A 13,718-nucleotide genomic window follows, 5' to 3' on the forward strand; every position below is an offset into this window, starting at 1 on the left:
GAGGCAGTACGGATGACCAGGGATTTCTCTTGATAACTGTGTGAAGCACTCGAAATGTAACGAGTACTTTTGCGTGTCAGGGAAAATGTATGAAGTAAAAAGTATATTATTGTATTTAGGAATGTAGTGGAATAAATATAACAGTTGTCAAAATATAAAAATAGTAAAGTACACATACCCCAAAAAACTACTTAAGTGGTACTTTATAAAGTATTTTTACTTAAGTACTTTACACCACTGGCCCTGAGTATATCTAGCACTGTGCATCCTCTGTGTCCTCAATGTTGGATGCAGACTGTGTGATGCACCATCCAAGGCCATGTCCTGAAGAAGTACCCTTACCTTGGTGAGTATGTGCTCTGAAGGGCGCTTCCATGAGTGCACTTTCAGCAACAGAGGCAGCTCGACCTTTCCCTCTGGATCCTCAAAGAATGGCTGTAAACAGAGCCAAAGAAACGTTAATGAAAATTGTGATAAATAAAAAAGTATACCAGTTTCATTGAAGGATAAAAGAATTGACAACTATAGACTACAAAATAGTTGGGAAGAGATTTGCGATGTACCAATGTACCATGGCACATTGTTTACTAACTGATAAGCTAAATGCCGAAATCAAAATGTAGAATATTTCAAATTAAATTATTATACAAAATTCTTGCAAACAATTTTTTTTTTTTTTTCACCTTTATTTAACCAGGTAGGCTAGTTGAGAACAAGTTCTCATTTGCAACTGCGACCTGGCCAAAATAAAGCATAGCAATTCGACACATACAACAACACAGAGTTACACATGAAATAAACAAAACATACAGTCAATAATACAGTAGAACAAAAGAAAACAAAAAGTCTATATACAGTGAGTGCAAATGAGGTAAGTTAAGGCAATAAATAGGCCATGGTGGCGAAGAAATTACAATATAGCAATTAAACACTGGAATGGTAGATGTGCAGAAGATGAATGTGCAAGTAGAGATACTGGGGTGCAAAGGAGCAAGATAATTAAATACAGTATGGGAATGAGGTAGGCAGATAGATGGGCTGTTTACAGATGGGCTATGCACAGGTGCAGTGATCTGTGAGCTGCTCTGACAGCTGGTGCTTAAAGCTAGTGAGGGAGATATGAGTCTCCAGCTTCAGAGATTTTTGCAGATCGTTCCAGTCATTGGCAGCAGAGAACTGGAAGGAAAGACGACCAAAGGAGGAATTGGCTTTGGGGTTGACCAGTGAGATATACCTGCTGGAGCGCGTGCTACGAGTGGGTGCTGCTATGATGACCAGTGAGCTGAGATAAGGCGGGGCTTTACCTAGCAGAGACTTGTAGATAACCTGTAGCCAGTGGGTTTGGCGACGAGTATGAAGCGAGGGCCAACCAACGAGAGCGTATTGGTCGCAATGGTGGGTAGTGTATGGGGCTTTGGTGACAAAACAGAAGGCACTGTGATAGACTGCATCCAGTTTGTTGAGTAGAGTGTTGGAGGCTATTTTATAGATGACATCACCGAAGTCAGGTTAGCTAGCTAACTAATTTTAGCCATATTAGCATATACGTAACATCATTCAAAACACCTCAAAATAAGACATGGTATCAAGCATAAGATAAAACTAGCTGAAATGAGCCATCTACGATTCCCCACATGGCAGATGCTTAATGTGAGTCTGGAAGGAGAGTTTACAGTCTAACCAGACACCCAGGTATTTGTAGTTGTCCACGTATTCTAAGTCAGAGCCGTCCAGAGTATTTTACATTTTTTTTTTTTTTTTTTGTGATGAGAGTAGTGATGTTGGACAGGCGAGCAGGTACGGGCAGTGATCGATTGAAGAGCAGGCATTTAGTTTTACTTGCGTTTAAGAGCAGTTGGAGGCCACGGAAGGAGAGATGAATGGCATTGAAGCCCTTCTGGAGGTTAGTTAACACAGTGTCCAAAGAGGGGCCAGAAGTATACAGAATGGTGTCGTCTGCGTAGAGGTGGATCTGAGAATCACCAGCAGCAAGAGCAACATCATTGATGTATACAGAGAAGAGAGTCGGCCCGAGAATTGAACCCTGTGGCAAACCCATAGAGACTGCCAGAGGTCCGGACAACAGGCCCTCTGATTTGACACACTGAACTCTATCAGAGAAGTAGTTGATAAACCAGGAGAGGCAATCATTTGAGAAACCAAGGCTGTCGAGTCTGCCAATAAGAATGTGGTGATTGACAGAGTCGAAAGCCTTGGCCAGGTCGATGAATACGGCTGCACAGTAATGTCTCTTATCGATGGCGGTTATGATGTCGTTTAGGACCTAGAGCGTGGCTGAGGTGCACCCATGACCAGCTCTGAAACCAGATTGCATAGCGGAGAAGGTACGGTGGGATTCGAAATGGTCGGTAATCTGTTTGTTAACTTGGCTTTCGAAGACCTTGGAAAGGCAGGGTAGGATAGATATAGGTCTGTAGCAGTTTGGCTCTAGAGTGTCACCCCCTTTGAAGAGGGGGATGACCACAGCAGCTTTCCAATCTTTGGGAATCTCAGACGATATAAAAGAGAGGTTAAACAGGCTAGTAATAGGGGTTGCAACAATTTCGGCAGATAATTTTAGAAAGAGAGGGTCCAGATTGTCTAGCCCGGCTGACTTGTATGGGTCCAGATTTTGCACCTCTTTCAGAACATCAGCTATCTGGATTTGGATGAAGGAGAAAAGGTGGGGGCATTGGCGGGTTGCTGTGGAGGGTGCCAGGCAGTTGACCGGGGTAGGGGTAGCCAGGTGGAAAGCATGGCCAGCCGTAGAGAAATGCTTATTGAAATTCTCAATTATAGTGGATTTATCGGTGGTAACAGTGTTTCCTAGCCTCAAAGCAGTGGGCAGCTGGGAGAAGGCGCTCTTATTCTCCATGGACTTTACAATGTCCCAGAACTGTTTGTACTACAGGATGCAAATTTCTGTTTGAAAAAGCTAGCCTTAGCTGTTCTAACTGCCTATGTATATTTGTTCCTAACTTCCCTGACAAGTTGCATATCACGGGGGCTATTCGATGCTAATGCAGAACGCCACAGGATGTTTTTGTGCTGGTCAAGGGCAGACAGGTCTGGACTGAACCAGACCAGACCTATTCCTAGTTCAACATTTTTTGAGTGGAATGTTAGAATGTTATGTAGAGTTGAAGTCGGAAGTTTAAATACACCGTAGCCAAATACATTTAAACTAAGTTTTTCACAATTCCTGACATTTAATCCTAGTAAAAATTCCCTGTTTTAGGTCAGTTAGAAATAATAGTAGAGCGAATGATTTATTTCAGCTTATTCCCAGTGGGTCAGAAGTTTACATACACTCAATTAGTATTTGGTAGCATTGCCTTTAAATTGTTTAACTTAGGTCAACGTTACAGGTAGCCTTCCACAAGCTTCCCACAATAAGTTGGGTGAATTCTGGCCCATTCCTCCTGACAGAGTTGATGTAACTGAGTCAGGTTTGTAGGCCTCCTTGCTCGCACACGCTTTTTCAGTTCTGCCCACACATCTTCTATGGATTGAGGTCAGGGCTTTGTGATGGCCACTCCAATACCTTGACTTTGTTGTCCTTAAGCCATTTTGCCATTTTTGCTTGGGGTCATTGTCCATTTGGAAGACCCATTTGCGACCAAGCTTGAACTTCCTGATTGATGTCTTGAGATGTTGCTTCAATATCTCCACATAATTTTACTTCCTCATGATGCCATCTATTTTGTGATGTGCACCAGTCCCTCCTGCAGCAAAGCACCCCCACAACATGATGCTGCCACCCCCGTGCTTCACGGTTGGGATGGTGCAAACCGTAGTCTGGCTTTTTTATGGCGGTTTTGGAGCAATGGCTTCATCCTTGCTGAGCGGCCTTTCAGGTTATGTATAGGACTATATGATATAGGACTCGTTTTACTGTGGATATAGTATCTTTTGTACCTGTTTCCCCCAGCATCTTCACAAGGTACTTTGCTGTATGACATCTGCATAATCCCATGGTGTTTGTACTTGCGTACTATTGTTTGTACAGATGAACGTGGTACCTTCAGGCGTTTGGAAATTGCTCCCAAGGATAAACCAGACTTTTTTTTCTGAGGTCTTGGTTGATTTCTTTTGATTTTCCCATGATGTCAAGCAAAAAGGCACTGACTATGAAGGTAGGCCTTGAAATACATCCACAGGTACACCTCCATCTGACTCAAATGATGTCAATTAGCCTATCAGAAGCTTCTAAAGCCATGACATAATTTTCTGGAATTTTCCAAGCTGTTTAAAGGCACAGTCAACTTAGTGTATGTAAACTTCTGACCCACTGGAATTGTGATACAGTGAGTTATAAGTGAAATAATCTGTCTGTAAACAATTGTTGGAAAAATTACTTGTCATGCACACAGTAGATGTCCTAACTGACTTTCCAAAACTATAGTTTGTTAACAAGAAATTTGTGGAGTGGTTGAAAATGACTCCAACCTAAGTGTATGTAAACTTCCAACTTCAACTGTACACTACCGGTCAAAAGTTTAAGAACACCTACTCATTCAAGGGTTTTTCTTCATTTTTACTATTGTCTATATTGTAGAATAACAGTGAAAACATCAAAACTATGAATTAACACATATGGAATCATGTAGTAACCAAAAAAGTGTTAAACAAAGCAAAATATATTTTATATTTGAGATTCTTCAAATAGCCACCCTTTGCCCTGATGATAGCTTTGCACAGCCTATGATTCCATATGTGTTACTTCATAGTTTTAATGTCTTCGATATTATTCTACAATGTAGAAAATAGTAAAAATAAAGAAAAACCCTTGAATGAGTAGGTGTGTCTAAACTTTTGACTGGTACTGTATATACAGTGCCTTCGGAAAGTATTCAGACACCTTGAATTTTTCCACGTTTTGTTACGTTAACGCCTTATTCTAAAATTGAAGAAAACTACAACTTGATTGGAGTCCACCTGTGGTAAATTCTATTGATTGGACATGACTTGGAAAGGCACATACCTGTCTGTTAGGGCCCACAGTTAACAGTGCATGTCAGAGCAAAAACCAAGCCCTGAGGTCGAATTGCCCGTAGAGTGCTGAGACAGGATTGTGTCAAGGCACAGATCTGGAGAAGGATACCAAGAACACAGTTGCCTTTATCATTCTTAAATGGAAGAAGTTTGGAACCGCCAAGATTCATCCTAGAGCTGGCTGCCCGGCCGAAATGAGCAATCGAGGGAGAAGGGTCAGGGAGGTGACCAAGAACCCGAAGGTCACACTGAGAGAGCTCTAGAGTTCCTCTGTGGAGATGGGAGAACCTTCCAGAAGTACAACCATCTCTGTAGCACTCCACCAATCTGGCCTTTATGGTAGTGGCCAGACGAAAGCCACTCCTCAGTAAAAGGCACATGACAGCCCGCTTGGAGTTTGCCAAAAGGCACCTAAAGACTATTAGACCATAAGAGACAATATTCTCTGGTCTGATGAAACCAAGATTGAACTATTTGGCCTCAATGTCAAGTGTCACGTCTGGAGGAAACCTGCCACCACCCATACGGTGAAGCATGGTGGTGGTGGCAGCATCATGCTGTGGGGATGTTTTTCAGTGGCAGGGACTGGGATAGTAGTCATTATCGAGGCAAAGATGAACGGAGCAAAGTACAGAGATCCTTGATGAAAACCTTCTCCACTATCTCAGACTGGGGCGAAGGTTCACCTTCCAACAGGACAACGACCCTAAGCACACAGCCAAGACAACGCAGGAGTGGCTTCGGGACAAGTCTCTGAATTTCCTTGAATTGCACAGCCAGAGCCCAGACATGAACCCGATCGAACATCCCTGGAGAGACCTGAAAATAGCTGTGCAGCAACGCTCCCCATCCAACCTGACAGACCTTGAGAGGATCTGCAAGGAAGAATGTGAGAAACTCCCCAAATACAGGTGTGCCAAGATTGTAGCGTTATACCCAAGAAGACTCTAGACTGTAATCGCAGCCAACGGTGCTTCAACAAAGTACTGATTAAAGGGTCTGAATACTTGTGTAAATGTGATATTTCAGTTTATTTTTAATACATTTGCAAACATTTCTAAAAACCTGTTTTTGCTATGTCATTATGGGGTATTGTATGTAGAATGATGGGGTATTGTATGTAGAAAAAAACAATTTAATCAATTGTAACGTAACAACGTAACAACGTGGAAAAAGTCAAGGGGTCTGAAAACTTTCTGTATGTACTGTGTATGTGTATATATTTACCAAAAAAATATGGTGGATTGGAAATGATGCAGAAATGTACATTGATGAAAGCTACAATCTGCAGTTACCCCCAAAAAGAAAAAGAGCCAAAGAAACTCAGGTTGATGTTTATTATCATGAGTCTTGTCCTGGAGCGATTTTTCCCTTAGATAGGCCAGCTGTAAAGTCAACATTGGCTATATTGTAAAAACTCAAACAAAAATGAACTTGTTGGTCTTAATTTAAGCTTAGGGTTAGGCATTAGGGTTAGCAGAATGGTTAACGTTAGGTTTTAAATCTGATTTTATGACTTTGAGGCTGTACCAGCTAGTACCCATTCTGCAGAGCTGCCTCCAGAACAAGATTCATGACAAAAACGCTAACCTGCCAAATAAACATGAGGCACTGCAGGCTACAGTATCTATGAAATCAATCCAAAAATGGATAGCCTAGATCCTATAGGATTTTCACTAGGCCCAATCCATCAATACTCACCAAAAATGGACTCTTCCCCATCTTTCCATCCTTAGCGCCCTTGGCCGCATCCCATTTCTCTGTGTTGACCTCTGCCTCACTCCACTCCGGCCAGATGGGGTAGCGGCATCTCCTCAGCTCTCCTGGGCCCTCTGAGGCACTAGCCACCAGGGATGATACTCTGGGGTGTAACCACAAACAAGCATGATTCAGGTTTGACACCAATAAATAGGTGTGTGTTGTAGTGCCACACCAGCCATGTTGTGGTATCCCTAAACCCAAGATGATATACAATTGATGTCCAAATGTATCAATCCTGTTCAAGTAACTCCTCTCATCGCTCCAGTGATTTGTGGCAGCATGGCATAGACCTCTAGTCACAGCACTGTTTAGGCTATACATTATTATTACTACCAATACATTTTCGTTGGTGGTGCTATCGACACAATCATGTACTGACTCCCTTCCTCATACTGTATTTAACTTGAATTGGAAGAGCCGCGGGCCAAGGATTTCAAAGCAGAACCCTGGCAAGATGCCCCGTGTACAGCTTGTTCGTGAAACTCAGTGGTTGTGCGCTTTTGCAAAGTGAGAGCAGAGCAAGAGCCCTGAAGCTACAGATAACTAATGCCAGCTTGCAGGCTAACGTTAGCTACATAAATGTCCACAATAACAAGAAGCAGGGCTTATAGAACTAGCTAGCGAGTAGGATGGTGAAAATGGGCGTTTAAATCCTGAAGTGTTTAAAATTAGGAGACCTTAGCTATTTTTTTTCTGGCTGAGGTTCAAATTTCGTGGAGCTCAAGCAAAGTAGACAGAAGTGACAAATCACGTAAGGCAGTAAGCTACCTAGCCCCTGTCAGACTGCTCCCTGGCCACGCTACATTATACTGTGTTCAAAACCAAGTGGGAAGGTGGTAAATACCAGTTGATGAAATCATATGCTTTGAACTTGGCTAACGGCCAACGAGCTGCGTCAACCCTAAACTAAAGATAAAGTTATCTGGCTTGCAAATAAATGATAGTGTTCAAAAAACATATGAATAGATTGCATTTTAATAAATAATGTTTTGTTGTTGCATTTAACTGCCGAAAATGCTGTTGTCGAGGTAATTTCCTTTGGAGGTGACCTCAGAGGTCAGCCTGCGACCCCATTTTGATTTCAATTTATTTTCGCGACCCCACCATTTTTCTAAAATTGGGGCTATGGCAGTCTATTACAAATCAGTCTGACAGTATTTTTGACAGTATTTCAATCTGAAGAAAATATGGTTTGATGTAGCCCATTAAAATACGTTATATAGCATCGTGCCTTATAATAGCAATAAGGCACCTCGGGGTTTTGTGGTATATGGCCAATTTACCAGGCTAAGGGCTATTGCCAGGCACTCCGTGTTGCGTAGTGCATAAGAACAGCCCTTAGCCGTGGTATATTGACCATATACCACACCCCCTCGGGCTTTATTGCTTAAATATACTATAGAAAGCCCAAGCAAAGATAATGAGGGGGGGCATTATGATTGATTGACACCTGTCATACCTTGCCAACAAGTTCACACATTAGCTAGCTAACGTTGCTGTGTACTTTGCAATTAGCTGAATAGCTACCTATGACATTGATAACAACACATAACATGTAACACCATGGCAAATCATTTGAAATCCGAGAATTTAAGAGTTGCTTGACATGATAAATAACGACCAGTAGGGCATAGATACTAGAGCAAGCTTGACCATCAAACCAATCTTACTCTTTATTTGGTGTCTGTCCTTGTGATGAAGTGACTCGGCTGGAGGACAACTCCTTTTTCTTTGGTGGACCTTTCGACATTCCGGCTGTGTCGTAGACGTTGACTCACCTGAACCATTAGCTGAAATAAGTGACAGTGTTAGCTAGCTACATGACTTGGGAGAGCACGTTTGTTTTTACTGGAAGCTCAGCTGGAAAAAGTTTGATATGTTGCTAAGCGACAAAGCCCCAGCCGCAGGATGTCATGGGAGACCTCCGGATCGAGCCTCCCAGGCCCCTAAACCAGTCGGGTTAGCAAAGATACAACCTACTGCTCTCACTGCATCAATGCTGTATATAGACCACTGTATATTTAAATCATTGCACTGCACCCGTCAAATGAACTGCATCTGCCCTCATTCACATCTTCATTATTATACCGTTTTAAAAAAATATGTATTTCTTGTCTTCTCTTTACCATGGAACTTTACTTGTTCTGGCAGGCAGGTAGCGGAGTGGTTAGAGCGTTGGGCCAGTTACCGAAAAGTTGCGAGATCGAATCCACGAGCTGACGATGTAAAAATCTGTCGTTCTGCCCCTGAATTAGGCAGACAACCCACTGTTCCTAGGCCGTCATTATAAATACGAATTTGTTCTTAACTGACTTGCCTAGTTAAATAAAATAAAAATTCATACACTGAGGAGAAACCCACAAGGTACAGGCTACATTGGAATGATCATATGAATTTCGGTTTCCTTCAATTCTGGATTTGGATCAGTTTTATGTATTCCACTTGTCTGTAGGCCTCATCTTATTCTCCATTTACGTTTGGCTTATGCTGACTAAATTAATTGCACTGTTCAAACGAGAAGGACTGTTTCCTAGCTAGGTCTATATCTGGGTATTGTGATTAATTTGACTGTTGCAATTTCATTAAAAAACGTTCATTTGCTACTCAAATATATCCTACAACATCTATGCATTCAAATGATCCCAACAGCAGGGAATGTAGCCAAATGGACTTTTCATTAAGTGAATAACACGTCAATTTGTATACATTAGGCTGGGTAGTATGTCCCAGGAAATACCACAGCGTAAAAGCTTAAATGCACTACTTTCATTCATCTGCTTACTCTGCCCTCATACAGTGCATTCTGAAAGTATTCAGACCCCTTGACTTTTTCCACATTTTGTTAGGTTACAGCCTTGTTCTAAAATGTATTAAATTGTTTTTTCCCCTCATCAATCTACACACAATACCCCTTAATGACAAAGCAAAAACAGGTTTTTAGACATTTTTGCAAATGTATTAAAAATTTTAAAAAACAATTATCACATTTACATAAGTATTCAGACCCTTTACTCAGTACTTTGTTGGCGCACCTTTGGCAGCGATTACAGCCTCGAGTCTTTTTGGGTATGACGTTACACGCTTGGGACTTCAGTATTTGGGGAGTTTCTCACATTCTTCTCTGCAGATCTGTCAGGCTGAATGGGGAGCGTTGCTGCACAGCTATTTTCAGGTCTCTCCAGAGATGATCGAACGGGTTCATGTCTGGGCTTTGGCTGGGCCACTCAAGGACATTCAGAGACTTATCCCAAAACCACTCCTGCGTTCTGTTGGCTGTGGGCTTAGGGTCGTTGTCCTATTCGAAGATGAACCTTCGCCCCAGTCTGAGATCCTGAGCCCTCTGGAGCAGGTTTTCATTAAGGATCTCTCTGTACTTTGCTCCGCTCATCATTCCCTTGGCCCTGACTAGTCTCCCAGTCCCATTCGCTGAAAAACATGCCCACATGCTGCCACCACCATGCTTCACCGTAGGGATGGTGCCAGGTTTCCTCCAAGCATGACGCTTGGCATTCAGGCCAAATAGTTAAATCTTGGTCTCATCAGACCAGAGAAACTTATTTCACATGGTCTGAGAGTCCTTTAGGTGCCTTTTGGCAAACTCCAAGCGGGCTGTCGAGTGTCTTCCATCTGGCCACCCTACCATAAAGTATTAATTGGTGGAGTGCTGCAGAGATGGTTGTCCTTCTGGAAGGTTCTCCCATCTCCACAGAGGAACTCTAGAGCTCTGTCAGAGTAACCAATGGGTTCTCCCCTGATTGCTCAGTTTGGCCAGGTGGCCAGCTCTAGGAAGAGTCTTGATGGTTCCAAACTTCTTCCATTTAAGAATTATGGAGGCCATCATCTGTGCCTCGACACAATCCTGTCTCGGAGCTCTACGAACAATTCCTTCGACCACATGTCTTGGTTTTTATTCTGACAAGCACTGTCAACTGTGGGACCTTATATAGACAGGTACAAGTTGAAGTCGGAAGTTTTCATACACTGAGGTTGGAGTCATTAAAACCTGTTTTTCAACCACTCCACAAATTTCTTGTTAACAAACTATAGTTTTGGCAAGTCGGTTAGGACATCTAGTTTGTGCATGACACAAGTCATTTTTCCAACAATTTCACTGTATCACAATTCCAGTGGGTCACTGTATCACAATTCCAGTGGGTCAGAAGTTTACATACACTAAATTGACTGTGCTATTAAACAGCTTGGAAATTCCAGAAAATTATGTCATGGCTTTACAAGATTCTGATAGGCTAATTGACATCATTTGAGTCAATTGGAGGTGTACCTGTGGATGTATTTCAAGGCCTACCACTCAGGAAGGAGACGCGTTCTGTCTCCTAGAGATGAACGTACTTTGGTGCGAAAAGTGCAAATCAATCCCAGAACAACAGCAAAGGACCTTGTGAAGATGGTGGAGGAAACAGGTACAAAGTATCTATATCCACAGTAAAACAAGGCCTATATCGACATAACCTGAAAGGCCGCTCAGCAAGGAAGAAGCCATTGCTCCAAAACCGCCATAAAAAAGCCACACTACGGTTTGCAACTGCACATGGGGACAAAGATCGTACTTTTTGGAGAAATGTCCTCTGGTCTGATGAAACAAAAATAGAACTGTTTGGCCATAATGACCATCGTTATGTTTGGAGGAAAAAGGGGGAGGCATGCAACCAGAAGAACACCATCCCAACCGTGAAGCACGGGGGTGGCAGCATCATGTTGTGGGGATGCTTTGCTGCAGGAGGGACTGGTGCACATCACAAAATAGATGGCATCATGAGGAGGTAAAATTATGTGGATATATTGAAGCAACATCTCAAGACATCAGTCAGGAAGTTAAAGCTTGGTCGCAAATGGATCTTCCAAATGGACAATGACCCCAAGTATACTTCCAAAGTTGTGGCAAAATGGCTTAAGGACAACAAAGTCAAGGTATTGGAGTGGCCATTGTGGTGGCTAATTTCTGCATTACCAAATGAGGAGAGTTACAAACACACCAGTCCGAGTTAACTACATCTTTAATAATTAAGATACTTTTGCAAAAGCACTTGACCTTCAATGATGCCATTGAAAAGGTGACTACACCATCAATATAAAGAGCTTTTATACTCAAGGTCCACCCCTCTCAACGTACATGACAAACCACAGATACATAGAATGGGTCACAAGGTTAAGTTTTGTATGAAAATATATCTATAAAACACAGCAACTGCTATATCAACAGAGTCATTATATAGACCAGTGTCTGGTCTCCCTAGAACCGTCCCTCCCTGGTACGGTATAGAACAAAACCATTAGCTCATGTTTTCTGGAAACGCTTTTTAGGCGTTCTTATCAAAATACATCATAAATCTCCTCTGTCAGTGCTATCTCATAGAGGCCCATCCTCAGTAAGACACCTCTTGTTCCCACTCCTGGACAAGCTCACTGAGGGGAGTGACCTGTGCACAGACATTGTGGAGACAAATAATTGGTTCCCCATTAATCACGCCATCCCTTCACATGGTTTAAGAATAGGTAAAGACATTCACGTATGAAGACAATGTTTCATTCAGTCCTCCTCTCTGCTGATATTCTGCATAGCAACAGAGACATGTAAAAAACAAGTCTGACCTCTCCCCTCTCTGGGCCCCAAGTGACTGAGCCCCAGCTAAGGGAATCGTGCAACTGAAAGACACCAGAGTCCAAAGGACACTTTCTAATGACAAGTATCTCACATAAGCATATTATACTAATAAAACATCTTAATTATCTATGTTACCCAACTAATTCTGATTCATCCGCCACACCATCACAAAGCCCTGACCTCAATCCTATAGAAAATTTGTGGGCAGAACTGAAAAAACATATGCGAGCAAGGAGGTTTTACAAACCTGACTCTATTACACCAACTCTGTCAGGAGGAATGGGCCAAAATTCACCCAACTTATTGTGGGAAGCTTGTGGACAGTTACCTGAAACATTTGACCCAAGTTAAACAATTTAAAGGCAATGCTACCAAATACAAATTTTGTGTATGTAAACTTTTGACCCACTGGGAATGTGATGAAAGAAATAAAAGCTGAAATAAATAATTCTCTCTACTATTATTCTGACATTTCACATACTTCAAATAAAGTGGTGATCCTAACTGACCTAAGACAGGGAATTTTTACTAGGATTAAATGTCAGCAACTGTGAAAAACTGAGTTGAAATGTATTTGGCTCAGGTGTATGTAAACTTCCGACTTCAATTGTATGTGCCTTTCCAAATCATGCCCAATCAATTGAATTTACCACAGGTGGACAGGTGGACAGTCAAGTTGTAGAAACATCTCAAGGATGGTCAATTGAAACAGGATGCACCTGAGCTCAATTTTTTTAAGTACATTTGTAAAATTTTGTAAAATTTTCTAAAAACATGTTTTCACTTTGTCAGTATTGTGTGTAGATTTCTGAGGAAATGTTTTTCTTTAATCCATTTTTGGAATAAGGCTGTAACGTAACAAAATGTGGAAAAGGTCAACGGGTCTGAATTCTTTCCAAAGGCACTGTACAAGGATACTATACTAAGCCTACTAATGATAAAGACATTACTTATTATTATAATGATGCTCATAATTATACTTGTAATAATAACAATAAGGATATCAAGAAAAAGGAGGGTATAAGAGCGAGAGCTGTGTGCATGTTATGTGTGACAAACAGTTGCTTTTACATTACAATATTATTTTGCTGCCTGTTTGGAAAAAAGGTATTGTGTGTAGATTGATGAGGAAAAGTTTTTATTTAATCCATTTTAGAATAAGGCTGTAACGTAATAAAATGTTGAAAAAGTCAAAGGGTCTGAATACTTTTGGAATGAACTGTATTTAGCCAGGGCGACAAGTAGAACACAAAACAATTTGACATAAACATTTGCGTTGATGAGTTTTATTGACAAGTCACATTTTTTTTTAAATATTATAAGAATAATAATTATGCAT

The 13,718-nt window shown here is 41.6% G+C and overlaps 1 protein-coding gene across 5 annotated transcripts in view; it reads right to left on the reverse strand.

The window, feature by feature from the left end:
• adgb (androglobin) overlaps positions 1 to 8,656 on the reverse strand; it is a 111,913-nt gene extending 103,257 nt beyond the window's left edge. For 4 of the 5 annotated variants that reach the window (XM_029732969.1, XM_029732970.1, XM_029732968.1 and 1 more), the window contains exons 1-3: positions 8,427 to 8,656; positions 6,697 to 6,856; positions 343 to 435 (exon numbers count right to left, since the gene is read on the reverse strand). In XM_029732969.1, the coding sequence (XP_029588829.1) occupies positions 343 to 435; positions 6,697 to 6,856; positions 8,427 to 8,506 (333 nt within the window). In that variant the 5' untranslated portion in view covers positions 8,507 to 8,656. Of the gene's footprint in view, positions 1 to 342; positions 436 to 6,696; positions 6,857 to 7,433; positions 7,668 to 8,426 lie in introns of those variants that run through there. The other variant, XM_029732971.1, reaches the window with a different exon arrangement.
• Between the last annotated feature and the right edge of the window lie 5,062 nt (positions 8,657 to 13,718).

Source organism: Salmo trutta, chromosome 35 (assembly GCF_901001165.1).
Source record: "Salmo trutta chromosome 35, fSalTru1.1, whole genome shotgun sequence".
Taxonomy (NCBI): domain Eukaryota; kingdom Metazoa; phylum Chordata; class Actinopteri; order Salmoniformes; family Salmonidae; genus Salmo; species Salmo trutta.